This window comes from Paramisgurnus dabryanus, chromosome 9 (assembly GCF_030506205.2).
Source record: "Paramisgurnus dabryanus chromosome 9, PD_genome_1.1, whole genome shotgun sequence".
Taxonomy (NCBI): domain Eukaryota; kingdom Metazoa; phylum Chordata; class Actinopteri; order Cypriniformes; family Cobitidae; genus Paramisgurnus; species Paramisgurnus dabryanus.
This window is the reverse complement of record NC_133345.1, coordinates 36,701,604-36,727,713: the sequence shown is the minus strand read 5'-3', so window position 1 is coordinate 36,727,713 and position 26,110 is coordinate 36,701,604. Positions and strand designations below refer to the sequence as shown.

General features: G+C 43.3%; 1 protein-coding gene across 5 annotated transcripts in view; it reads right to left on the bottom strand.

Annotated features, from left to right (window-relative positions):
- Window positions 1-26,110, bottom strand: part of pclob (piccolo presynaptic cytomatrix protein b) — a 93,936-nt gene that overhangs the window by 37,972 nt on the left and 29,854 nt on the right. For all 5 annotated transcript variants that reach the window (XM_065283537.1, XM_065283535.1, XM_065283538.1 and 2 more), the window contains exons 16-17: window positions 6,707-7,246; window positions 239-6,554 (exon numbers count right to left, since the gene is read on the bottom strand). In XM_065283537.1, the coding sequence (XP_065139609.1) occupies window positions 239-6,554; window positions 6,707-7,246 (6,856 nt within the window). The remainder of the gene's footprint in view (window positions 1-238; window positions 6,555-6,706; window positions 7,247-26,110) is intronic.

The following is a 26,110-nucleotide window of genomic DNA, read 5'->3' as shown; positions in this document are numbered from 1 at the left end:
CTTGTCAGTGTCATCAGATTAGCAGGATGCAAAGCCAAAACACTGAGGGACAACACGGAGGCAAATGCATGCATCTGTTTAAAAAACAAGAACAGAAAAATACAAAAATAAAGACCAAGATATTCATAGAGTGAACTACAATTTTTTTTATTATTAACATTAAACTTAAATTAATAAAAAAATAAAAAAATATACTTAACATTTAACATTAAGAATACATATTTACTGATACACTGACCTGTTGATAGTTTGGACGATGTCAAATCAACAGCCCCTTCAGATGCCCCATTCTTATAGGTGAATCCATTCTTTCTTTTATAATCAATGAGTTCAGTCTCTTTGAAGTTACTGTCTGATATTGACACTTTCATGGTACTGAGATCTTCAATGACAGGTGTTGTGGCATTATGATACTGATCTTCTCTGAAATCAGATTGGTTGTCTGGATGTGTGATCACTGGTGGCTGTGTTCTGCAGCTCCCTGTGAAAGGAAGCTTGTAAATGACATCACAGCAAACAGTTTGTCTTCCTGATGTAAGATCCACTGGTGTACCATTATCCTCCACAACAGTTGTGACCACCCCAGAAGAGGATGACAATGCAACCATGGTTCTCAGTGGCTTAGAAGTGGTAAGGTCTACAGGTCCAGTTGCAGTTGGCTCTAAATGCATTGGTATACCAACAGCGCCATTTGTGAAACTGGGGGCTACTGTAACAGGCATTAGAGGAGTGGGTGTGCCTGCAGTTCTGTATGACAGGTTAACAGGGATCTCTGCACAGGTTATGGGTTTAGGTTGACAATTTACAGGTCTATACACTATCTGTGCAAGTGGCACAAATGGGCTGTATGTGGTAAGTGGAAGAGGTACTGAAGTAGCATTTCCAAGGTCCAAAGGCTTCTCTACTATGCTATTGTTAGTGTAGGTAATTGTAGCTGTGCAAGTGACAATTGTTATGCTATCAGTTACAACAGAGAGTGTTGTAGTAGGAATAATTTCAGCACTAAGATTCACAATTTCTGGCTGTACAACAGTAGCCTGTCGCTTGTCACTTGATTCACTTGACAAGGATGACTTACTTGAATCTGGCGCTGTGAGATCCATTCCTTGATCAGTCATTGTAACATTGACTTTAAATTTTGTAAGATCTATAACATCACTAGGGTAGTGTACTCTTTCATTTTGTTTGGGTTTTGGGTGGACTTCTGGTTGAATTAGGACTGGAGCACTCATAGGTTCAGGTATTGGCTTAACCGGTATCCTCTCCTGAACAACGGACACAGTTGTAGTTCTTTGCACTTCAGTAGTGACCACTTGAGTTACAAGTTTAGGTAATTTCTCAGGATGCTGCTCAGTTTTTGAGACTGCAGTATAGACTTGGCTCATGCTTGATACAACTTTATCTTGTCCATGTATTTCTTGACTCTCAATTGATTTTGTAAATTGGGTAAATGTGGCTGGTATTGATGTCACAGCAGCTGCACTAGACAATGCTTGGGGTTCTTGTTTTTGCTCATATAATTTATGCTGTTCTTGGAATGGTGTTTTTGAAACCGCAGATGAACCCAGCCTATTTAATTCATCCTCTGCAGCTGAGACAATTAATACTTCCTCCACATCCAAACCTTGAATGCCTTTATTTTGAGTTGAAATTGGAATCTGGGTTATTGTTATTGGTGCAGAATATGTTGTCTGCATTTGTTGTGTTTCGGGCTCCTGACGTACTTCACTCACTGCATACTGTGCAAATGGTTCAGACAGTGGGGCTACTATTGCCTCCTTAGATGGTTTTGTTGTAAGCACCACTGATGCTGAAGCAACTGGAAATCGAGAAACCATAGTAGGCGCAGTGTATTCTGGTGCTGAAAATGTTGTCGGTTCCATGGAAACATGTGGTGCTGCTGCAACAGTTGCTGCTGAAACCATTGGAGGTGTAGCAATTTCAATTGGTGTTGAAACCATTGCAGGGGGAGCAATGTCAGCTGGTGCTAACAACATTTCAGGAGGAGCAATTGTAACTGGTGAAGTAAACATTGGAGGTGGGGCAGTTACAACTGGTGCTGAAATCATTACAGGTTGAGCAATTGAGGAATCATATGTTGTTGTAAACAGTGCAGACTGCATTTTTTTCTCTACTGTGGCACATGGAACAGTCATTGTTTGTGCTACACTTCTTGATACCACTTCAAATGGTTCTGAAAACACTGTTTGTAGAGCAGAAACTGGTGCCACTGGAACAGTTATACAAGGTGCTAATATATTTTGTGTAATTTGTTTAGCTGCTGTAGGGGGAACTAAGGTTACTTCTGGTGGGGCTGCAATGATTTGCTCAGAAAGTGCTGTCACAGGTGCATCCACTACAGCAAATGGAGCAAACATTTGTGGAGCATCACAAGGAACCTGCTGCCTTGGAGTTGGTAATGACGATCTTCGCGTCGGGGCTTGGGTTGTAATGCTCTCCACAGGTGACCCTGGTTCTGAGGGTAATGTTATCACCACATATGTTTCCAAAGTTCTGGCAAATCTAGGGGACATAGGTGATTTTGGTGATGAAGCACTATGCTGACAATTAACAGGGGCAGTCAAACTTAATGACAATGCATTTGGGGGTTCTTTTGTTCTTGGTAAAGTTGCAGCACGAACTGCATGAACAACTACTGGATCAGGGCTAGTTGGTGGTTTTACACTCTCTCTTGCTCTGTGATTAAATACCAATCCTGGTGGAATACAGACTGGTTTGGGTGGAACAGGAGGTGGGGATTTGTGTGTTGGGGTCACAGTTGGTGAGGGTTCAGGCAGAGTTGCTGTAACTGATGAAGAAGTGCAAACAGTCATTAGCTGGTTCAAATCCAATTTGGGTACAGTGCTACAGGGCAATTCTGGTGGGGAAACTGTGGGTGGAGGTGGGAATTCAATGACTGGTTTATCAGTTCTTTCTTGAGAGACAGCAATTACAGTAGGTTTCTTCACAGTAAGTGGATCTGTTGAATCAGTGACAAAAGCAGTTGCCATTATAGCACCAGATGAAGGTGGAGCAATGGCTGTACATGTTAAAGGAGAAACACTAACAATAACAGGGTGCCCTCTACCATCACCAGTAGTTGTTTTAACTTCTGAGTTAACAATGATATTTTGAGCCGTCTGGTTAATCATAGACACATTTTCAAAATTTGGCAATACATCTACAACTTTACCTTGCTGTGTCTGCACAGCAGGAGAAATGGTTTGTGAAACTGGTTGTAATTGAAACACTGTAGCTGATCTATCATCTGGCACATGCTTTTGCTGTATTTCCACAACCACTGGCTGAAGATCTAAAATTGGTTGAACTGGTTCTGAGAGTGAGGCTCCAAAAGCATAAGTTGTTGTACTAGTAGGAGAAACAACAGAGACTGTTTTTGCAACAAAAGGCTCTATATGACCTGCCAGGGCTGAAATAGGTGGGGTTTTTCCTGGTGGGGGTGCTGATTCTGATTTGCTTTCCTTTGAATAATGATCAGGTTTTTGAACACAGCTGGTTTGGGCCATAGAAACAACCATTTCTGGTACTGATGCTGATGCTATTGATTGGACAGAAATTGCCACTTGATCTACTACCGAGACTGAAGCTGAAACTGGGGCATAGGCTAGAGGACGTACTTGACAAGCCACATGATGTGGAGACTGAGATGAAGATGTAACCAGGGTTGGCATTTGAACAACAACAGTAGTTTGTATACAATGTGTAGCAGTAGTAGTTGCAGGATAAGATGGAGCTGCTACAGATACTGGAACAGTACTATGGCTTGAAATTAGAGTTTTGTTTTGTTCTATCTGTGAATCAGTCACTGGTGCAACTTTTTGTTTCTCTATAGTGGCTGATTTTGAATCTGGAGTTGGTTCAAACATGTGAGTGGTACAGGCTTTTTCATCTAATTCTTGAGAAGTTAAATCAAAAGTATATTTTTGGATTGTTTCCTGGATAGTTTTTTTAGGTTTGGGAGCAGGGATTGGTTTTGGACCTAGTATTCTATTAGAAACAGGAACCTCAGGAGTTGCAGCAATTGCTGAGACACGGGGTGGAGTTGTAGTGACTGGCAATGGGGCTACAACCATTTGTGTGGAGGAAACAAGGGGAACAGTTCCAGGCGATGTGTCTGGCTCAGAAACGTCTGGCATATGAATTACAACTGGAGAAGAGATTTCAACAATACTGGGGCTTGCTGGAGTAGTTGGTTCAGGTGTCTGGCCAGAACTTGGAGAGGATGGTGGTGCCATTGTTGACTCTATATATGAATCTGGTGATGAAATGCCTGGAGATGTTGGTGGAGATAGTGGAGATATTCTTGAATCACAAACTGGAAGATTTTTAGCTGCCTCGTGTTTTGATAAAGGAATTTCACAAATTATAGAAATGGGATCACCCTGAAATGATTCTTCTGAAGCTTCTGGTTCTGCAATTTCACCAGTTTCTTTTGGCTTGTCCTCATTCTGAGGAACATCAGTGGGCTCAGATATTACTTCTTGTTTGAAACTGTCTTCCTCATCGACTTCTTCTTCACCAGAGGAGCACTGAGTGATTTTTAGGTCAGGAATGGGATATAAAGCTTTTTTTTCAGATTCATCTTTAGTTGATTCTGTAATGTAAGGTTCCAAAATGCATTCAATAGGTTCATCTGCAACATCTTCTTCCCCACTTGAGGGGATTAATATCACCTCAGGAGATTCATATGATGACTCTGATAGAGATAGAGGAGAGGCTGGAGATATGGGTGAAGATTGGGTTGGACTTGTTCCTGGTGTTAAAACATCTTTTTGTTTGTTCAACAGATCATCATAGGCATCCTCAGCCTGCAACAATGGCTTTTCAGTTGAATCTGTGGTAAGTGCATCAATTCCAGCAATAGTTACATAACAAGTATCACTGACATCAAGTGGCAAAAATGTGGAAAGTTTTGTTTCTTCCACTTGCTTAGCTTCCTGTTGTTTTTGAAAGATGTCTTTCCTTTTATGCATCATCTCCTCATAAGCCTCTTCTGGTGCCATTAGAATTCTTACAGACTCAGATACTTTTCTTAAGTCTTGATCCTGAGTGACTGTACAAATAGCTGGTACAGTCTGTTCATGTTCCTCAACTAAAGTATCATAAGCATAGTCCTCTATCAACATACCCCCATATAGTGGTTCAATATCAGGTGGTGTAAATTTTTCTAATGTTTTATATTCCTGTGCTTTCTGCATCATTTCCTCATATGCCTCCTCTGCACTTTTTAATGGCTTTTTTCCAACATCATGCCTCTCGTGTGTTTCCGATGATAATGTTCTGTATTCCCATTCGTCACTCTCTGGTTCAGATTCAAAACTTGGTGAAAGGTCAGAGAACGATGAAGACTTCAGTTCCCTCATTCCTGAAACATGCTGTAACTTATTAGTTTTGGTCAAATGATCACTCCTTCTTCGTACAGCTCCATCAACCCTTTCAGTCTTGGATTTTTTCGTGACCTTTCTTAACTGTTGCTGATCAACATCTCCAGCCTCCGCCATTAGCTGATATTTTTTCTCACGTACCTTATCATCCTCAGATGAGTCCTCTACGATTGGAAGGCCCTGGCCCTGTGGTCTGTGTTTTGGCCTTTTTTGTTGCTTACTCTCTGCCCTAGCCTTTTTTTGACTTGGGCTACTATCACTGTCTTCATCAATAGAGGACACGGAAGTAGGAGAAGCTGTTCCTGGTGTGATGCTGGACACCTGCACACTAGAAGACCCATTGCCTTTAGACGAGTCTTCGATTAAACTCTCATCTGTAATCTGTCTAATGGGAGATTTTTGCACACTGGCAACTGCTGTGGCATCAAAGTCAGTAGATGTTATCTTATCATTGTCATCTGAAACATCTATTTCCACTCTGGTTTCTTCTAATGCTTCTGAGACAGGGATGAGCTGAGCAAACTGATTCTCTTGGACATATGAATAAAGACTATTATCAGACCACTCCTCAGGCTCTACAGAGAGCTTCTTTAATACACGTTTTGGCTTCTTTTCATCTCCATGTTTAACCTCTCTGGTTTCTTGCTGAGTTTGTACCTTCTCACTTACATCTTCTATGATTTGGTTTTCCTCATCAGATAGTACGAAGCTCTCATCTGCCCCCATGTGCATAAGTTGTCTTCGAATGAATTCTTCATCATCTCCAGAATTAATGTAGTCCTCACTGCTGGAGGAAGCAGGCCTTACTCTTCGTCGCTGTATCTGAGGGGAAGATTCACTTCCACTGCTGTCTTCATTGTATTGTTTTATGGTATCCGGTGATTTGACAGCCAACAGTTTTGTACCTGTTTCTTTAATGGATATTTCACCAACTCTCTGTATTTCCTTGAGCTCCTCTTCAGCCGAGCTATACGATTCTGCTGAAACTGATAAGATGTCTTGTCCATCTTGGTCTTTAATATCTGCAACTTTTAAGGTCTCTACTTCAGCTAGCTCACAAATTTTGGGAAGACTTGTATCCATTTGTATCACAACACTGTCCTTATGTTCATCAATAAGAACTGGAGTAGTTTCTGTAATCTCTTTAACCTGCATTTAAAAAAAAACAGAACAACATTAAATAATATGCGGTCACCTGTTTATTTTATGCATTTTTTATACAACATAAAGTACCATAAAACACAACACAATGAAACCATGTATTTAATTATAGGTCAAAAACTGCTTCCTGTATGCAATACCTTTTCTTTATCAGTCCCAATTGGCAATGGTGGATGTATCAAAACTGATCCTGGTGCAGGTTGTTTCTCACCAGGGCCTTCAATGTTTTTGCCTGTTTCTTTTAAAATGACCTCAGCACCACTAACAACAGATTTCTGAGACTCTGCAGTTTGTATTGGTGCCATCACATCTCTTTCCTCTACAGCTGTTGCCGGCATACTCAACATACTCTTGAGAGCTGTATCCACCTTCACTTTGATGTCGGCAATAGGGACTGGAGCAAGAACAGACTGCTGATTGATTGTAGAAGCAGCATTTGTGATTGAAGCCACAGAAGGTGCGTGGACAGAAGAAATCATCACTTCTGCTGCAGATGTAGGAGCAGTTTGCATCTGCTCTACTTGTTTATCAGGTGATGGTTGTGGAGTGGGTGCAGTCACAGGGGTCTTGACCAACTCTGTTTTTGGGGTGACTGTTGGCTTGGTTATTGTGGATGCCAAGTCTCCCAGCTGTCCAGCTAGAGCCCTCTGTGTTTGACAATTCAAACACAACCACTCACCCTGAAAGAAATAATTAAATATTAAGGTAGATATACCAACTGGAGAAATTAACAAAAAAAGATCAGGCTGAAATGTAGTTTATAACTATTTTTATTTTTCTAAGGAAATCATAGCAAAATAGTGCCAATCAATTTTACACAATCTACATTATGTAACTTTATGAATGATAAACATTGAACAAACATAAAACACAGTCACACCAATGTCACCAAAAAATATGAAAGCACTTATTGAACTGGCATTATTATTATTTATCTCGTAAATTAATTAAACATGACGGTATAAGCATCAAACTATTTTGGGAAAACATGCATCTCATTTATAGAAAACTACAAGAGACTGCTAGAAAAAAATGACAAAGGCTCCTTTTTATTATTCTGGCAAGGAGCACCTGCAGTAAAACACCTGTCACTGACCCTACAGCATCAAAGAGGACCTGCAACTGAGACTCTTACTGTGTGTGTACTGTACATGAAAGGAAATAAAAAAAATTCTTTCAAAGTTGTGGGGAAAAATGCTCACACAGAGGAAATAAAAAAAATATGATCCAAACACATGCATGTATTTATATACCAAAAGTACAAATTCCCACACACTTTGTCCTAGGAGGAGATTATGTTTGACACCAACACCCAGTGATGCAAACAAACTAAATAATTAATAGGCACTGGACTGACTTAAAGGAGCAGTATGTATTATTGATATCTATAGGTTGAACTTGGTACCGCAGTCTAAATTCAAAATATTGTAGATGTTTTTTGCTCAATGCTCGCATGGGTTGCCAGACACCTACAGAAGCGCAACTGACTATGGAAAGAATCATGCTTTGCATTGTCAGTTTATCTTTTATTTTTTTTTTCATTACAATCCCATGGATTTTTATAACTCAATCTGCAGCTCATTTCAGAGGTCATGTCCTCCGGAGGTCACATTTATGGACCATTGCAGTCTCATTTCAGTAACCATAATAATTGCAACCGCAAGCTGTCAAAATACACTACTGGGTAAATTGTAGGGCCCTATAATTTCCGCGATCACGGAATCACAGACGGAATGCGGAATTGGCGAATTAACACGGAATCTAGTGTTAACGCGGAATTTCGCGGAATTTTACATATTTTGAATAAAATTCTGTTTTTGTGTGGGAGAAGAACGTATGTCTGGGGGAAATGCATGGCGAAGAGGGGGAGGGCGAAGCTGCTCTCCACGACTCTGCTTTCGTCAGCAAAAAAATAAGAAGTTTGCCGCTAAGCACTCAGTTCCTAGCAATTCCCACATGACTTTTATGTGACCGGAGAACTGTTAATTTTAAGTTTTGTCAACATTCCGTTGACTGGAAGCGCAAAGATACATGCACTCTCTCATCCAAGTCTCTCTCACGTGCACGCGCTCTCGCATCTGTCCGAAGTTTGAACACAAATCCTCATGTATTTGTTCAGTTTTATGCGTTTCAAGCGAGCTGAGGCAAACTATCCCTTGCGTTTAAATAATTATCTGCATCAAGACCGCTCTCTGTCTCTCTTTCATTCGCATGTGCAGAGAGTTGCGCGCTCATGCTGTCCGATGTCAGATCAGTAAGTAATAATCCTGTGAATTTTGTAAAGTTATATGAATTTCAAGCGATTGTGTTTAAAATATGGATCACGTTTCGCTGGACTGATGTGTTTAGCACTTCTGAAGGCACCACTGCTTTGACACGCGTAGCCTTCTTCAACAACACTAAACAATGCATTGAATTGAGTAAAGCATGTTTTTATAGTCATTAAGTAATCGTGTTATCCCGTATTCCCCATAATCGAGCAGCCCTACCGCAAACAGGGAATGTGAAAAAGTGTTACCTTAATCAAATTTAAGGCAATTCCTATTGTATTTGTGTCCATATAATCATTAACATTAAAGGCACAATCTTTTTATGACTAAAATAACAGTAAAGGGCCAAAAAAATAATTGCCAAAAATTTAACACGGACAAAGCGGAATTTGCTTAACTCTTTCCCCGCCATTGACGAGATATCTTGTCAATCAAGAGAAAACGCTTCCTCGCCAATGACGAGATTTTTCATCTTTCCGCAATACTGCTATTATCCACTAGGTGGCTTCTGCAACTTTTTAAACCAGGAAGTATTGCCCTATGGCAAGCTGCTGCATGTCCGTGTCTGTTTTTAAGATCGCTCTGAATGGAAACTCTATGAAAAGCCCGTCACTAAAATGGAATTATCTCTGCTTTTTGCTCAAAATGTGGTGTTTTTGCAGAAACCTACCCATATTCAAAAGCTGATTACAAAAGAACTACTGAAGGTAGGATGAAACAATACAGGGTCTGTTCTTTCATTTGGTATATTTTATGTTTATATATTTGAAGAAGAACATTTTCTGGAAGGCATTAAACTGTTGTGAAAATCATGAAAAACGCTGGTGCTGGCTGGCAACTTTTTTTAAAAACGCTGGCGGTGAAAGAGTTAAAATAAAACCGACAAAATGGAATTTGGGAAAAAATAAAACGGAACTTGGGGAAAATAAAACAGATTTTATAGGGCCTAAAATTGGCAGTGGGCGGGATCAAAACAAAAACATTTCGACATTTCGACATGGTGAATGCATTTCAAGAAGAAAATAACTACAGTGTTGTTTTTCAAAGAAACAGATATGTGAACTTAGCATTCTTCCTAAATATCTCCGCATATAATTTTTTAATTTATTACAGTCAAAAGCCTACATACAGCTCCATTAAGTCCTGTTCTTTATGGTGTAATAATCCCAAAGTAATTTTTTCATCATATTCAATGGCTTATTCACCAAGCTGTGATTATAGAAACATGATTTCTTAGAAATTGCATTTTAAAGGCATATTATTTTAAAAGCAGGGGATATGCAAATGCATTATGACCGGAAAGAAATTTAAAGACAAGTCTCAAGAACAAGTCTAGACTGAAATAATTTCCAACACAGCCAATTCTCCAACTAAAATGTCCCCTTATTCTTTCTCTGTCTCACTCCAATGACATTTCACTAATGACTGCATGAAAAACAGATGCATTATAGACTTTTTCATCAGTGTTATCAGAGCAATGAAAGCAGACATAGTCACTTAATAGTGCAATCGCTGACAATGAGGCTAAATCAGGGGAACATCAGAACATCCTCCTTCTTCAGAATTACAACAAAATCCCAGACTACAGAACAAAAACTTGACCAGCTCATTGCCAAGTGTCACCACAGAAACCAAATGAGAGTCTGAGCCTCTGCTGCAAGGGCGTAATTTTGATTTTGACATTGGTGGGGACGTAAATAATGTCATTATATTAATTTTAGGTGACTCATTTATTCAGGTTACACGTGTCAAAAACAACAAATATATGGGCAAGTAAAATACCAAACCATCAGATTTCTTCCCAATCTGCTCCAGCAGAAAAAATAGAAGACATTATCCTTATTCAACAGCCTACATCAAACATTTTAGCGAGTAAAGACAAAACCAATAGTAAGGCGATGTAGCTTAGAGAAGTGGGATATTTGGTGTAGGGACATGTCCCTACTGTCCCTACCCAAATCGACGCCCTTGCTCTGCTTCTTTTGAGGCTGACTAAAAGGCAGATCACAGCAAATGTGTTTTAAAAGCATGGAAAGGCACCACACAGGCTTTTTTTGGTCACTTTAGAGCAGTCCAGCGCTGATTTGATGTTTCTAGTCAACCATTGTATCAACTATAGAGCGAGCATTTGAGAAATTTAGTTTGCTCCAAGTTTGTTACAAATGACGTCGGGCACTTTTCCATTCAGAGCGCTCCTTCAAAAACTTGTGACATGGGAGGCTGCCAAAACGCGAGGTATTTGGTGTGGATAAACAGCGCACATAATGCTCACTGTCCATAGAAAACCATAGAAAAGGAGCATGTCCCTGCCATAAACGCGTTCTGTGTGATCGGCCCTTAAGAAGTCACCTTACTAGATTTTAAATAACAACAATTTACCCTGGAATGAAATGAAAACAAACTAAAAACAAAGACTGTTATCCTAGGAAAAAGACTCTGAATCTTAATTAAAATGGAAACTGTTTGAGAGAGCTTTGCAGTTCTTTTGAACTTGGGCTTTAATGCGTAAATTAATTGCAGTAATGGAGTAAACATTGGTGAGACAACAGCTTAGAGTTTATAAATCAAGAGAAGCACTCAGGGCAACTGCTGAGCAAGTGAGGCTTAAAATTTTGCAAATAAGGTTCATGAAGAAATGAAACACCCTGTGCACATAAATATGAACATAAATATAATTATTTTGCAGATGCAAATTTCCACATTAAACTCCTATTTACGCAGCCATAACATGACCATAAATAAAACAATTGTAAGAAAACAACTGAGACGTTATTTCAACATTGACACATTCAAAAACAGGGTTGGGGATTCAGTTAAATATGCAATGATTACCTCTAATCGGAAATTTGACTCTGACTCATACATATGCAAATCAGGAGAAGACAAATTTGCATCACAAGACCATCAGTGCGCAAGGACAAATCTAAAGATTAATTAACAATAAAAGGAACCAATCATCCTCTGTAGCATCTATGACATTCTGAAAGGATGTTCCCTTTCAGTCGGTCACTACGACGTCACGTCGTGACCGACGAATTGGGAACTCGCTTAGAGAGACCAATCTGCTTCGAATACTACTAAAACGCCAATGAACTTGGCATTGAGATATTTGCATAATGCTGGCGCCGCCCCGCCAGGTGCGTATATAAGCAGCAGGTGCAAATAAGGAAATTAGCTTTTTATCGCTTCGAAAGCCGGCAGTATCTGCTACTGAGAAGCTACTCTACTCTGGTGGGATTCGATTGCTGAAGTTGGTTGGACTAGCAGTACCACAGCGGACGCTTCGCTTAATTCCACGACTCTACACCTGTTTGTTGTTTTGAGTTTAGTGTGTGCGTTGCCTTTCCCTGTGCGCATCATCAACTGAGCATCTGAGTGAATTTCCCTAAAAGAGTGATACGAGAGAGCTTTGTGCCTTGTTAAAGGCAGCCACTCTCTCGTATATCCGGACATCAGCGTCCTTTTCAGGATGGCTTTTCGTCCGTGCGATCTTGGGTGCGGCAAATACATGGGTCCGAAGGACGGTCACGAGCGTTGTCTTTCGTGTTTGGGCATCGAGCACGCAGAGGCAGCGTTCGCTGGGGGTAAGTGTTCTCACTGCGAGAACATGTCCCTTGTGGATTTGCGCAGACGGTTGTCTTTCCTCCGGGAAAAACGCAACCCTCGTCATGCGAGTGCTGAACGCCGCCACGGTGCGGCTGTGAAGCTCTCTAAAGACGACCTGCGCATCACTGTGCTGAGCCGAGCGGGGGATTCGTCCTCAGGCTCTCAGCCTCCTCATCCACAGCCGGTTGATGTGCCGATGGAGACTTCAGCGTCGTGTTCTACGATGTCTCTAGAATCCATCGTGCCGCCCTCCGGGTCCACCGACGCCGCAGCATCCGAGGGTGGGCCTCCTCCCCCTGACGTGGACCCCGACGCCCTTCCTCCCTCTGGTCGGGTTGGGACGCCGGAGTTCGATCCAGAGATGGTGGCCGTGCTCGCTCGAGCGGCGGAGACCGTAGGGTTAGAGTGGGTTCCCCCCCCTCAGCCCGAACCGTCCCGCCTGGATGATTGGTTCTTTGGAGCTGCCCGGGTTTCACAACCCTCTCCACCGGTGCCTTTCTTCCCCGAGGTGCACGAGGAGCTGACTAGAACCTGGAAGTCGCCGTTTTCCATGAGATTACGGCCGTTTCAGCCCTCCCCCCTCACCTCCCTCACCAGCGGAGCCGCTAAGGGTTATACGGGGATCCCTCCCGTGGAGCGTGCTGTCGCGATGCAGCTGTGTCCGGCACACGCTCCCTCTTGGAAGGACCGCCCAACCCTCCCCTCTCGTGCCTGCAGACAGTCCTCCGGTTTAACGGGCGCTGCCCACCAGGCATGTGAAGAGGCGGCCTCAGCCCTGCACGCAATGGCGTTGCTGCAGGTTCACCAAGCCAAAGCCTTGAGGGATCTGCACGAGGGAGGACACGACTCGCCTGTCCTTTCGGAGCTCCGGGCTGCCACTGACCTGGCTCTTCGCGCTACGAAGGTGACAGCGCAGGCGATTGGTCGTGCCATGTCCACGATGGTGGTCCAGGAACGCCACTTATGGCTATGTCTGGCCGACATGTCGGATGCGGAGAAGAACAAGTTCTTGGACGCTCCAGTGTCGCAGGCTGGCCTCTTCGGTGAGTCGGTGGAGTCTTTTGCCCAGCAGTTCTCCGCCGCCCAGAAGCAGACAGAGGCGATCGCTCAGATCATGCCCCGGCGCAAGCGACCTGCATCTCGCCCTCCAGCGCCGGCGGGCCCGTCTGCTCCTCGCCGAGGGCGCCCTGCGGCGGCTGCCTCCACCCCCCCCACTAGAACATCTTCCAGGCCACGGAGGGGGAACAGCCGTCGGCAGCCCGCCCCGCCCGCCCCACCCGCTTCCCGTGGTAAACGGAAATCGAAGCGGCCCTGAGACGGGCGACCTGGAATCGGATGGGATCACTCTTCGGGAGACGGTGACGGCACCGCTCCCTCCACCGGTAGAGGGCCGGATGGAGAATCCTTGGTTTCGTTTTGTTTTTGTTCCGCCGGCTTCTCAGCCGGCACCCACAAAACCACAAAAAGAGTGCATTCCTATTCCTTCTCCAGGTCTTCAGAGGATCGAGAGAGATGTGAGCGGGCATTCACATGCTCTTCCTCCCTCTCCTCTATCGCCAGCGGGTGTTCTGAGGAGTTCCAGCTCTCCGCTGAGGAGACGGGACCACCAGCACCCTCTTCGGAGTCTGTGCTCTCCGCTGAGGAGACCAGACGACCGTCACCCTCAGCGGGCTCAGGTCAGTGTCACACACACACATACTGTAGATACTTATGCTGTCCCAGCAGACGTACCGGCAGTACCACCTGTCCCGCTCCGCCGCCCCCCCGCGGGTACCCCGGTAGTGCCGTTAATTCCCCTCGTACGGTCCCTGGGGGCTTGGCTTCAGCTTCCCAGCCCGTCTCGTTGGGTTTTACGCACTGTCCGCCTCGGTTACGAAATACAATTCAACCGGCACACTCCCAAATTCTCGGGCATTCGTTTCACCACGGTGAAAGCGTCCGATGCACATGTACTGCGTGCAGAGGTCGAAGTCCTGCTGGCGAAGGACGCGATCGAGCCGGTCCCTCCAACCGAGATGAGATCGGGCTTCTACAGCCCGTATTTTATAGTACCCAAAAAGGGCGGGGGGTTACGACCGATCTTGGATTTGCGCGTTCTGAACAAATCTCTGCAGAGGAGGTCTTTCAGGATGATAACACCGAAGCAAATATTCAATTCAATTCGCCCCCAAGATTGGTTTGCGGCTATAGACCTGAAAGACGCGTACTTTCATGTGTCCATTCTCCCTCGTCACAGACCGTTTCTCCGGTTTGCATTCGAGGGACGGGCATACCAGTACAAAGTTTTACCGTTCGGGCTATCCCTCTCTCCCCGTGTGTTCACGAAAGTAGTAGAGGCGGCGTTAAAACCCCTCAGAGAGAGCGGCGTTCGCATATTGGCTTACCTCGACGATTGGCTTATAATAGCGCATTCTCGACGGACGCTTTGCGAACACAGAGATTTAACGCTTCGGCATCTCGCCCGTTTGGGTCTTCGGGTCAACTGGGAAAAGAGCAAACTCTGCCCCACGCAGAGGATCTCTTTTCTCGGGATGGAACTGGACTCGATCGATTTATCGGCGCGTTTGACAGAAGAGCGCGTCCAGTCAATTCTGACTTGCCTCGGTTCATTCCGAGGGAAGAATGCGGTCCCGCTGAAACAATTTCAAAAGCTCCTGGGGCATATGGCAGCAGCAGCGGCCGTGACACCGCTCGGACTGCTCCATATGAGACCGCTTCAGCGTTGGCTTCACGATCGAGTCCCGAGGAGAGCGTGGCGCGCCGGCATCCATCGTGTAACCATTACACCTGCGTGTCGCCTAACATTCCCCCCGTGGTCGGACCCCGCGTTTCTCAGGTCCGGTGTGTCCATGAGACAGATCGCTCGGCATGCTGTTGTACATACAGATGCGTCCGACACGGGCTGGGGTGCCACGTACGACGAGCTTACGGCTTCAGGGGTGTGGACAGCACCCCAGTTGCACTGGCATATCAATTGCCGAGAGTTGTGGGCAGTATATCTGGGACTTGTACGCTTCGCTACGGAGCTGCGAGGGAAGGATGTACTAGTACGCACCGACAACACTGCGACCGTTGCGTATATCAACCGTCAAGGCGGTTTGCGCTCCCGTCACCTGTCGCATCTCGCCCGTCATCTCCTCCTTTGGCGTCAGAAGCATCTGAGGTCCCTTCGTGCCATTCACATTCCGGGCTCGCTCAATACAGCGGCGGACGCGCTTTCTCGAGCTGCGCGCCCCGGCGAATGGCGACTCCACCCCCAGACGGTCCAGCTAATTTGGAAGAAGTTCGGTCGTGCGCAGATAGATCTGTTTGCGTCGCCGGACGATACCCACTGTCGCCTATTTTATTCACTAACCGAGGGCAGCCTCGGCGTGGACGCATTGGCACACAGCTGGCCTCGGGGGATGCGCAAATACGCATTCCCCCCAGTGAGCTTAATCGCACAGACACTGTGCAAAGTCAGGCAGGACGAGGAGAGCCTTTTACTGATCGCCCCATATTGGACGAGCAAGAATTGGTTTCCAGAGTTAATGCTCCTCGCGACAGCCCCTCCCTGGCGGATTCCCCTGAGGAAGGACCTTCTTTCTCAAGGAGGGGGCACATTATGGCACCCGCGCCCCGACCTGTGGGATCTCCATGTGTGGTCGTTGAGCGCGCGCAAGGTTTAGGTGATTTACCGCAAGCGGTATCTAACACAATCAACGCGGCACGAGCTCCGTCTACGAGACGGGCTTACGCGTTTAAATGGAACCTTTTCGTCACCTGGTGCTCTTCGCAACGCGAGGACCCCAGAGAATGCCCTATTAACACCGTGCTTTTATATCTTCAACATAGGTTAGACGGTAGGCTGTCACCCTCCACCATTAAAGTTGATATCGCTGCTATTTCTGCTCATCACTCACTTATTAACGGCAGAACAGTTGGCCAGCATGATTTGGTTGTTAGATTTCTAAGAGGCGCTCGTAGGCTAAACCCCTCGCGCCCTCCTTCTATTCCTCCCTGGGACCTGTCCATGGTGCTGAAAGCCCTTCAGGCCCCCCCGTTCGAGCCTTTGCAGTCTGTGAGTCTGAAGCTTTTATCAATGAAAGCTCTGACCCTGCTAGCATTGGCCTCAGTGAAGAGAGTAGGGGATTTACATGCATTCTCTGTTGACGACTCGTGCCTTCAGTTTGGTCCTGCTGCCTCAAGCGTAACATTGAGGCCCAGACCAGGCTACGTGCCCAAAGTTCCCACGACTCCTTTCAGAGACCAAGTGGTGAGCTTGCAAGCGCTGCCTCCGGAGGACGCAGACCCAACCATGGCTTTGTTGTGCCCCGTACGCGCACTGCGACTCTACGTGGATCGCACGCAAAGCCTCAGGACCTCAGACCAGCTCTTTGTTTGTTATGGTGGCCAGCAGAAAGGGAAAGCTGTCACTAAGCAGAGGATGTCTCATTGGATAGTTGATACTATCGCCCTGGCTTATAATCTTCAGGGTATTCCTTGCCCCTTTAATTTGAGAGCGCACTCCACACGGAGCGTTGCCTCATCTTGGGCTCTAGCTCGTGGTTCCTCGCTAACAGACATCTGTAGAGCTGCTGGTTGGGCGACACCTAATACGTTCATTAGATTTTACAGTGTTCGTATTGAGCCTGTATCCTCTCGTGTTCTTTCCTCACCAGGGGGAGCACGGAGAACAGTCTCACAGGTCGGCTTGCAGCCTCCAACTGATGCTTCATAACTGTGTCAGTATGGAAGGCCTTCAGAACAAAAATGCGTAATGGTTTGAATTGTTCTTCCTCCGCTGCCCTGGCAGCCTTTGTTGCGGAGCATTGGCTGTCAGCCTTTCACTAGCTGTATCCTCGCGAACCTACGTGTCTGGCTCGGGCTCCACATTGTGTCCCACCGGGTTCCTTTGTGAGTATTTTTCCGTGGGGTTAATCCTACCAGCCCACGTTTCCCTTAGCAGAGCACTGCTTTGCTTACACAGCCACGGCTGTCTTTATTCCTCAACTACGGTTGACTTTCGCCCACCATTAGCCCTTAAGACGGGCGGTGGCTTCCGCAGCGTTCCTATCCCGCTCAGGTAGGGCGCTTCCCAGTCGCTGGCACTTCTGTGGGGTTAAAGGAACATCTAGTGCCCGGCCTTCTGCCCTAAAACCTACCTCCTCCTCCTTAAGTGGAACCGGAGGGCTTTTACGCAGTCACTGGAAGAGGTCAGCCCCTAGTGGCGTTTTGATAGGGATTCCCAATTCGTCGGTCACGACGTGACGTCGTAGTGACCGACTGAAAGGGAACGTCTCGGTTACGGATGTAACCCTCGTTCCCTGAAGGAGGGAACGGAGACGTCACGTCCCGTCGCCACAGGTGCTGCCACCTACTGTTACGGCCGGTCACACTTTCCGGCTTTCTCAGCGAAAAAGAAGCTAATTTCCTTATTTGCACCTGCTGCTTATATACGCACCTGGCGGGGCGGCGCCAGCATTATGCAAATATCTCAATGCCAAGTTCATTGGCGTTTTAGTAGTATTCGAAGCAGATTGGTCTCTCTAAGCGAGTTCCCAATTCGTCGGTCACGACGTGACGTCTCCGTTCCCTCCTTCAGGGAACGAGGGTTACATCCATAACCGAGACGTTCTCATCACTGCTTCTTGCAAAGATTGCAATGCAGAGTGTCGATCTCTACCAATAAAATAAGGCTGCGTACTCCACTGCAGTTTTTAAAAGAAAACCAGGAAGATTTCCCAAAAGTGCTCAGTGGATGTGATCAATGTTTTATGCTTGATTCTGTCCAGATTTTTAAAAGCAGGAAAAATATGCCACTTTTAACGAACATGGCTTTCAGGTCATGGCTGGGTTTCACGACTCAAAACTCGATATCCTGAGAAAATTACAACGCAGAAGTATGCTTTTCACAATTCAGATCACTCTAAAACTGTATGACACGGTGATTACATTCATTTTACAATGACCAGTCAAGGAGAGACGTCATACTCCAAGATCAATTACAACAGCTCAAGCATTTAGAAATTTCAAATGTCGGCGCACCAGAATAATAAATCTTTTCACATTTTGCAAAGAAAAAATGGCTTTTTAAATTTGTTAGTTTCACATCTGTTAATACCGCAATACAGGGATCAGGACTGATTAGAAACCAAAACAGTCCACTTCACTATAAATGAATTGGCTAATAACGTTTGTTTATTTTCAAGCTCTCTTTAAAAGTTTCAGCACCCAATTCACTAAAGGAATTATGCAAATCGAGTAACGTTGTACATACTCTAAAGGGATTCACTTTTAAATGCAATTTGCACAGTGAAATTTCCCACATTGCAGGCTGGTTTCAAGATAATGATGGCAAACTCCTTTGCAGAAAGTATGCATGACTACATCTCATGTCTGGAAACATGTCCAGTTATACAGTAATGTTTTTCCATCCTTTGTCATAATCACAAAAGAAATTGTACTTGAACATCTTTAGGTAGAAATATAATACTACTATATTTAATACTATTTAATACTACTACTATATAATTAATACTACTATATACTGTAGTTAGAAATTTGAATATAACATACTACACTGATCTATTACTGTACTAACAAAACTGAATACCTCATTGTACTCCTTCCTAGACTATATTCATAATATAGCTTATGGAGTACTACAGTACTTATTATTTGCCATGCTTTGTTTTTCTTTGCTTTTCTGTGTTTTCTTTGTTTCTATTTCATGTGAAGCTGCTTTGGTACGATGCACAATTGTAAAATACGCTATATTATCAGTAAATATTATATAATTGAATTAAAATTACACATCACCCACTTTAGGGGAAAACAGAAGAGCAATACAATAAGATACTATACAGTAGTTTGCATTGAAAGTAAAATTTGTTTTGACAATAATTACTTAACACACAGAAATAGCGTTGTGCTGTACTTCAGTAAAAAAAAAACACTGAGATCATAAAAACATTATAACACTAATCACCATTTCAAAATGTTCACAGATATTCAGCACAATCTAGCTAACATGAAAACCGCAGCAAAAATGTTCTGCTCTCCATTTCATCACCCGCAGTCTTCTGAGATTCATAGGAATGCAGGAGGTAAACATGGTACATTAGCCAACATCATCACTTCCAACCTCACAGTGTTAGTACATGACAGAAATGGCATAACAAGTACCACCAGCTATACTATAAAAAAAAGTTGTACTGGAGGCAACTGCAATTCTGAATTTGAATTCTTTAAGGTCTCTGAAAGCCAATGTTGACATTTGAAATGACCTAAATAAACACGCCCCTACCCCAATAGAATCTGATAGGGTTTCCAATTCCAAACGATTCTCCAAATCCTCGATTTGATTACACTTTTGATTCTAAGGTCACGGTTCGGTTCGATTCTCGTTTTTTTTCCTTTTTTTTACCTGGAAAAATATGGTTCACACACATACCTGATAAAACTAAACTTCCTGTCATTTAAACGCGAGCGTTGACGAGTTTATATGGACAAAAACTTATATTATGTCAGAGTCCGCTGCTTGTGTTGTAAGTAAACATGCTGCAGGGGTTTTTGTACATGCATATGTAAGCACTTTCTCTTAATTTTCAGCGCAATTGATGAAATAAGATCGCGCAACTTTCACACTCTTTGCAAATGAAACTGCGGAGATCAGCAGCTTTAGTTTTATCAATGAAAGGCTAAAGATAGCGCTGTACACGTGTGTTCACACCAGAAGTCAGAAAAGATGTAAAACATTGTGTTCAGTACCTCAGATTAGATAAATGGGCAGAGAGAAGGCGGTCTTGCGTGGCTATTCGAACACATTCAGCCACATGTGCGTTTACACTACAAAAGCTTTGCAAGCGGACCGGACGTGACATGGGGGCGTGGCAGCATCGGCAATTCCATTTTTTAATTCGAAGTTCGAGGTTGTGACTTAATTTCGTGACACCCTTAGAATCTGGACCTTCTTTTGATAAACCCGCCCCACACATAGCCACACACACGCAACCCAGTCAATGATGCCATGTCCCTGACTGCTGATTGGCTAAAAGTGTGTTTTGGTACTCGACCCGACTCACTTTTCCAAAGTGTTTTTCAAAAATCATGCACCCTTCCTTTAATTGCGTCTAATCACACCAGGTTTTCCCGCAGCACTTTGCAGTTCAGGTGGCCCGCCTAAGCTGGGAAACCCTACCGCCTTAACTAGGTTGTCCAAAAAAAAATTTGCTGCACAAAAGGCCATCAAGTGCATCTCGGAGAATAGCACGGACGCGCTGCGAGCGGGCATGCGTGCCACACGGCCAAATGAGAGAAAGACGTGGTCCGTCACTGTCTGGAGGATAATTAGTAGCCAGTTGATAAAACATCTCGGAGAATAGCGCAGAAGCCCTTCACACCGCGAGCGCGCACGCACGCCACACAGGAGAAATGGTCCGTCAACTGTCTGGAGGATAGCCAGTTGATAAAACGCGTGTCCGTGAGAACTGTAAGTGGACTTGTGTTACAGGTTTATTTAAGCCTGTTATTGTAATAGTCTATAGTTCTTGCAAATTTAAAGTAGGTTAGCTGGTGATTTTGTTGTTTGAGCAACCTGCTAGCTAGGTTTCACGTGCCTGTTGATTTGATATATGTTCATTTTCTGTCATAGTTTCTTCCAAATTAAGTTTTATTTAAATGTTTTAAAATAATATATTTTCATTTTTATCATGACGCGTACGCCCACCTCTTTGATTGCCACGCCCCCGCCCATTCCCACCCATCCAACCCTACCTCCTTAACACATTTTCTGTGGGAAACCCTGCACACAAAGTAGGTTTCCTTAGAAATGTCGTCTCAGGGCATTAAAGCGACAGTTCACACAAAAATTAAAAAAATCAATCATCATTTAAGACTGCACATTAAACTAAAAGTGAAAAAAATAAAATAAGCACTAGAATTTGTCTCCAACACTGCTTCTCGGTTAGACATTTCAACGCAATCAAATGCAATCCCATGTTACTCCTATTACATCTAATATTGCAATGATTACCTAATCAAATATGGTGTTGTTAGCATCTGACACAATGACCGAAGGCTGCATCATTAGCTGGTATTTCCTGTTGAATAAATGCATCTGTGTGACCGCCACAGCTGGTTCTGAATCGGCTGAGCCTGGCTACCCACCATGCAAAGTCTTCTTTAATTACAGACAAACGGCATAAACCAGCGGGCCCGGAGAGAGGACTCACATGGCCCTTGTTTTCTGTGATTAACCATAGAACAATAAACACCAAATCTCTGGCGATAAGAAACAACAAGCTTTACAGCATCTCAATGAGACGACTGAAAGAGATACCTGCTTTTTCATTTTTTAACATGCTCAAATCTGTTAAATCACCTCGTCTTTTAATAGCCATAAAATTTATTAATTCAATACTTGAAATAAACACCAAGTCTCTGGTGATATAACACAACAAGCTTTACAGCACCTCAATGAGCCGACTGAAAGAGATACCTGCTCTTTTCATTTTGCTCAACACCTCATCTTTAAATAGCCATAAAATGAATTAATTCAATACTTGAAATAGTGCTCACAATGCTGAAGCTAGATCTACAGCAAACTGTTATGCTTCGGAGATCTGCATTCATTTTTAAGAGCTACTAGGGGTCTGTCGCTCCCGTTCATTTGCTAAGAGCAGCAAATGCGCATTGCCAAAATCCATTAGGATAATAACACTTTGTATTCCACATGCAAATCTCCTGAAATGAGCATGCATGCTTGTGAATGCATACTAACAGCTGCTCCGATTAGTCAGACTACACTAAAAAACATATTTGATAGTGACTTGTCACGAGTTTGCATAAAATTCATAAACCTTTCACACAGGTGAAAAAAAATTCCTTGTGAGCATCAGCCAGGATTTGTTTCATTTTGTCAGTATGCCCGTGCTACAAAGCGGGAACAGATTTGCATTTGAGTAATAGGATGAATTTAAAGCCAAAGATATATATTAGAGGTGCCGTGCCTCCCCGGCATTGCAGAGCTCCGTCTGACACTATTGATTCCTGGCAACTGCCTTTGGCAACCGTTGTAGCTGGCTAATATAGTGAGCTTTCAACCACCCCCACAGCGGTACAGTCTCAATAAATCATGTCTATTGATAATAGAGAATCTTGACCTACTAATCTGTAATAAGCAGAGTGCTCGACACCGAAGGCTCACGGCCAAACCATGCCGCCCCATTGCAGTTACAGACAGAAAAAAGGATGTTTTTCAAACGATTTCTTACTCGAATTCAATTCTGCCTCAGCAAAATGTAAAATCAAGGGTGCAATTCATCTAGTTCGACTCTTGTTGACGGTACACACAGAATTTTTTCCACATCTCCATATAAAAAAATATAAAACACTGAGTGCTTCAGCAGACGCTTTGTCCCTGACTTAGTGGTGTTCATTTGACTGCTTTCATGGAAAGAGTGAAACATGCAGGTACACGCTTGAGGCATTTATCGAGCTCACTGCTTTAAAAGCATCTAGAGAAGAAAAGAAGAAAAAAGGTTAGGTACATCTCTCTTTCTGTCTCGCTAGTCTCATCTCAGACTATTTATACACTCAGCGTCTCCTCCAGGAAAGCTCTCCTTTGGACTTAGCAACAGTTGCCGTCTGGATTTCACAACATTTAAGACCTATTCCTGCAGCTGTCTGTGATATTTGCTGCATTTGGGATGGGGCAATATTATACATTAGGGTGTGTGCAACCTATAATGTCATTAAGATGCTGACACAGGCCTAGCTGCAGATATGAGATGAAAGGTGGGCCATGTTATATTCCAGGTGGACGGGTCGGATTGGGGGGGTTCTTTTAAGGGATAGTTCGGCCAAAAATGATATTAAACCCATGATTTACTCACCCCTAAGCTGTCCAAGCTGCATATGTCCATCGTTTTTCAGATAAACACATTTTCGGATATTTTAGAAAATGTTTTAGATCTTTCAGTTGATTAAATGTAATGTTACGGGGTCCACGACCTTCAAGTCCAAAAAAAGTGCGTCCATCCTTCACAAAATAAATCCAAACGGCTCCAGGATGATAAACAAAGGTCTTCTGAGGGTAATCCGTGCAGTTTTATTGTAGAAATATCCATATTTAAAACTTTATTAACGTAAATAACTATATTAGCGCCGCCATCTTAGACTCCTCTGTATTCAGGAGAGAGTATTAGCGTAGTGTACGCACTTTTCTTAGTGACGTATGACAAATTCGGAGGGTGGGGGCACAGAGCAGCAGCAGAGTAGCCTCCGTAGGCTGCGTAAGCTCTCATCCTGAATGCGGACGCGACTAAGATGGCGGCGCTACCAGAAGGTAGTTATTTACGTTAATAACGTTTTAAATTTGGATATTTCTACAACAAAACCGCGCAGATTACCCTCAGAAGACCTTTGTTTATCATCCTGGAGCCGTTTGGATTTATTTTGTGAAGGATGGACGCACTTTTTTTGGACTTTTTTTGGACCCCGTAACATTACATTTAATCAACTGAAAGATCTAAAACATTTTCTAAAATATCAGAAAACGTGTTTGTCTGAAAAACGATGGACATATGCAACTCGGACAGCTTGGGGGTGAGTAAATCATGGGTTTAATATCATTTTTGGCCGCACTATCCCTTTAACAAATCTTGTATCAATTAAGTAACTTTAGATTTGATAAAAACAGCATACGGCTGTACTTGCGCTTGCAGACAGGTAGACGTGACGACGACGTACAAAAACAATGCGACTCACAAGACAAAAAACACGAAAACACCGTTCTGTCGGGACAGAGAGAAGCCGCTGCGTGTGGTCGCGCCGCCATCTTGGATTTTTCCCAGATGCTTTATTTAACTATATTTTTTATTTTATTTTATTATATGCCTTTGTTTTCTTCTTTTCATATTCCCTTATTGTATAGTTGTTTCTACAATTTATATTGTTCTAGATTTTTAGGCTTTAATTTAAATGTTATCTGTAAGCACCGGGGTCTGAGAGTAACGCAATTTCGATTCTCTGCATTTATGTACTGTATATGTGGAAAATTGACAATAAAGCATACTTGAACTTGAACTTGAACTTGAAGAAAAGTGCGTACACTATGCTGATACTCTCTCCTGAAAACAGAGGAGTCTGAGATGGCGGCGCTACCAGAAGCTAATTATTTCAGGTTATAAAGTTTTAAATTTGGATATTTATTCAACAAAACTGCATGGATTACCCTCAGAAGGCCTTTGTTTATCATCCTGGAGCCGTTTGGATATCTTTTGTGAAGGATGGATGCACATTTTTTGGACTTGAAGGACGTGGACCCCGTAACTTTACATTTGATTAACTGAAAGATCTAAAACATTTTCTAAAATAACTGAAAATGTGTTCGTCTGAAAAATAATGGACATATCTCAGACAGCTTGGGGGTGAGTAAATCATGGGTTTAATATCATTTTTGGCCGCACTATCCCTTTAACAAATCTTGTATCAATTAAGTAACTTTAGATTTGATAAAAACAGCAGTTCTTTTCAAATAACTATTTACATCAACTAAAACAAACTTGATACAAACTAAAAATGTTAATTTTATCTGAAATGCAGTTTTTCTTAAGAATTATTCTTATGTCTGTTAATATAGTATAACATTACAGATTTTTGGCCAAAAGATTGGCTGTTATGTGGTGTGGGGCAAGGGTGGGCCTAGCCTCTGATTGGGTGGGCCAGGCCCACTCTGCCCCCCGTGGAGCCGGGCTAGTGCTGACAACAAGCGCAGGTGAAAGATTAAGAGAATAAAGTGTCTTGTACATACATCTTACGTAAAAGCCCAAATTAGATCTGTTCCAAATGGTGCGCTGCTTGCATCTTTCCAAAAAAACAACAACAACTGAAACAACTTTTTATGAAAAGAACTAAAAACAACAGATGCTCATCTCTGATCTATTCATTTAAAAGAAATCACTTGACTGTGGCCCCTATCAGGCATGTCAGGCTTTACAATTTGAGCTGGTTATACTATTAAATTAGTCCAGTGGGTTTTGCGTGCCTATTCGAGTCCCAGTCTAATAAACATCTTTATTGACAAGCACAACACACCTTAAACTCTTCTTCCATATGCTGAACACAATTCTAAAGTACACTGGGATGATCACATTACTGCTCATAAAGAATGCAGGGTACAAACAAAACACACCCAAACACATCCACAATCAAACAGACAAAGAAGAAATAGGTAAATAGGAAAAAAAATAGGTAGAGACAGGCAATGTTTGCGCGCAGTGACAATAGCCATGTTGTATGTCATCAGTGAATTGTTTTTTTTTTTTTTTGTTAATGAAAAGCCATGGAAAGACCAGTCCCACAGAGAGGATACACACTGTTTGGGCACCAAAAAAACAGCGAGGAAACACAGCGGACATTACCCACTTTTGCTCCAATACTGCACAGATGGCAAAATATAAATGCACTGTTCTTTACGATTAACCGATATGATTCATGATGGTATGAAAAATACTGGAAATCTGCTTTCCAAACACTGAAAAAGCCTCAATAATAAAATCATCATTATAAACACATGACGCCCATATTTACAATGTTTACATAAAGTGAAAGCACACAAGTCAAAACTAGCATTGTCCATACTTCCCAACCACTGATTTTTTATGTGTATAACGCACTGTCATT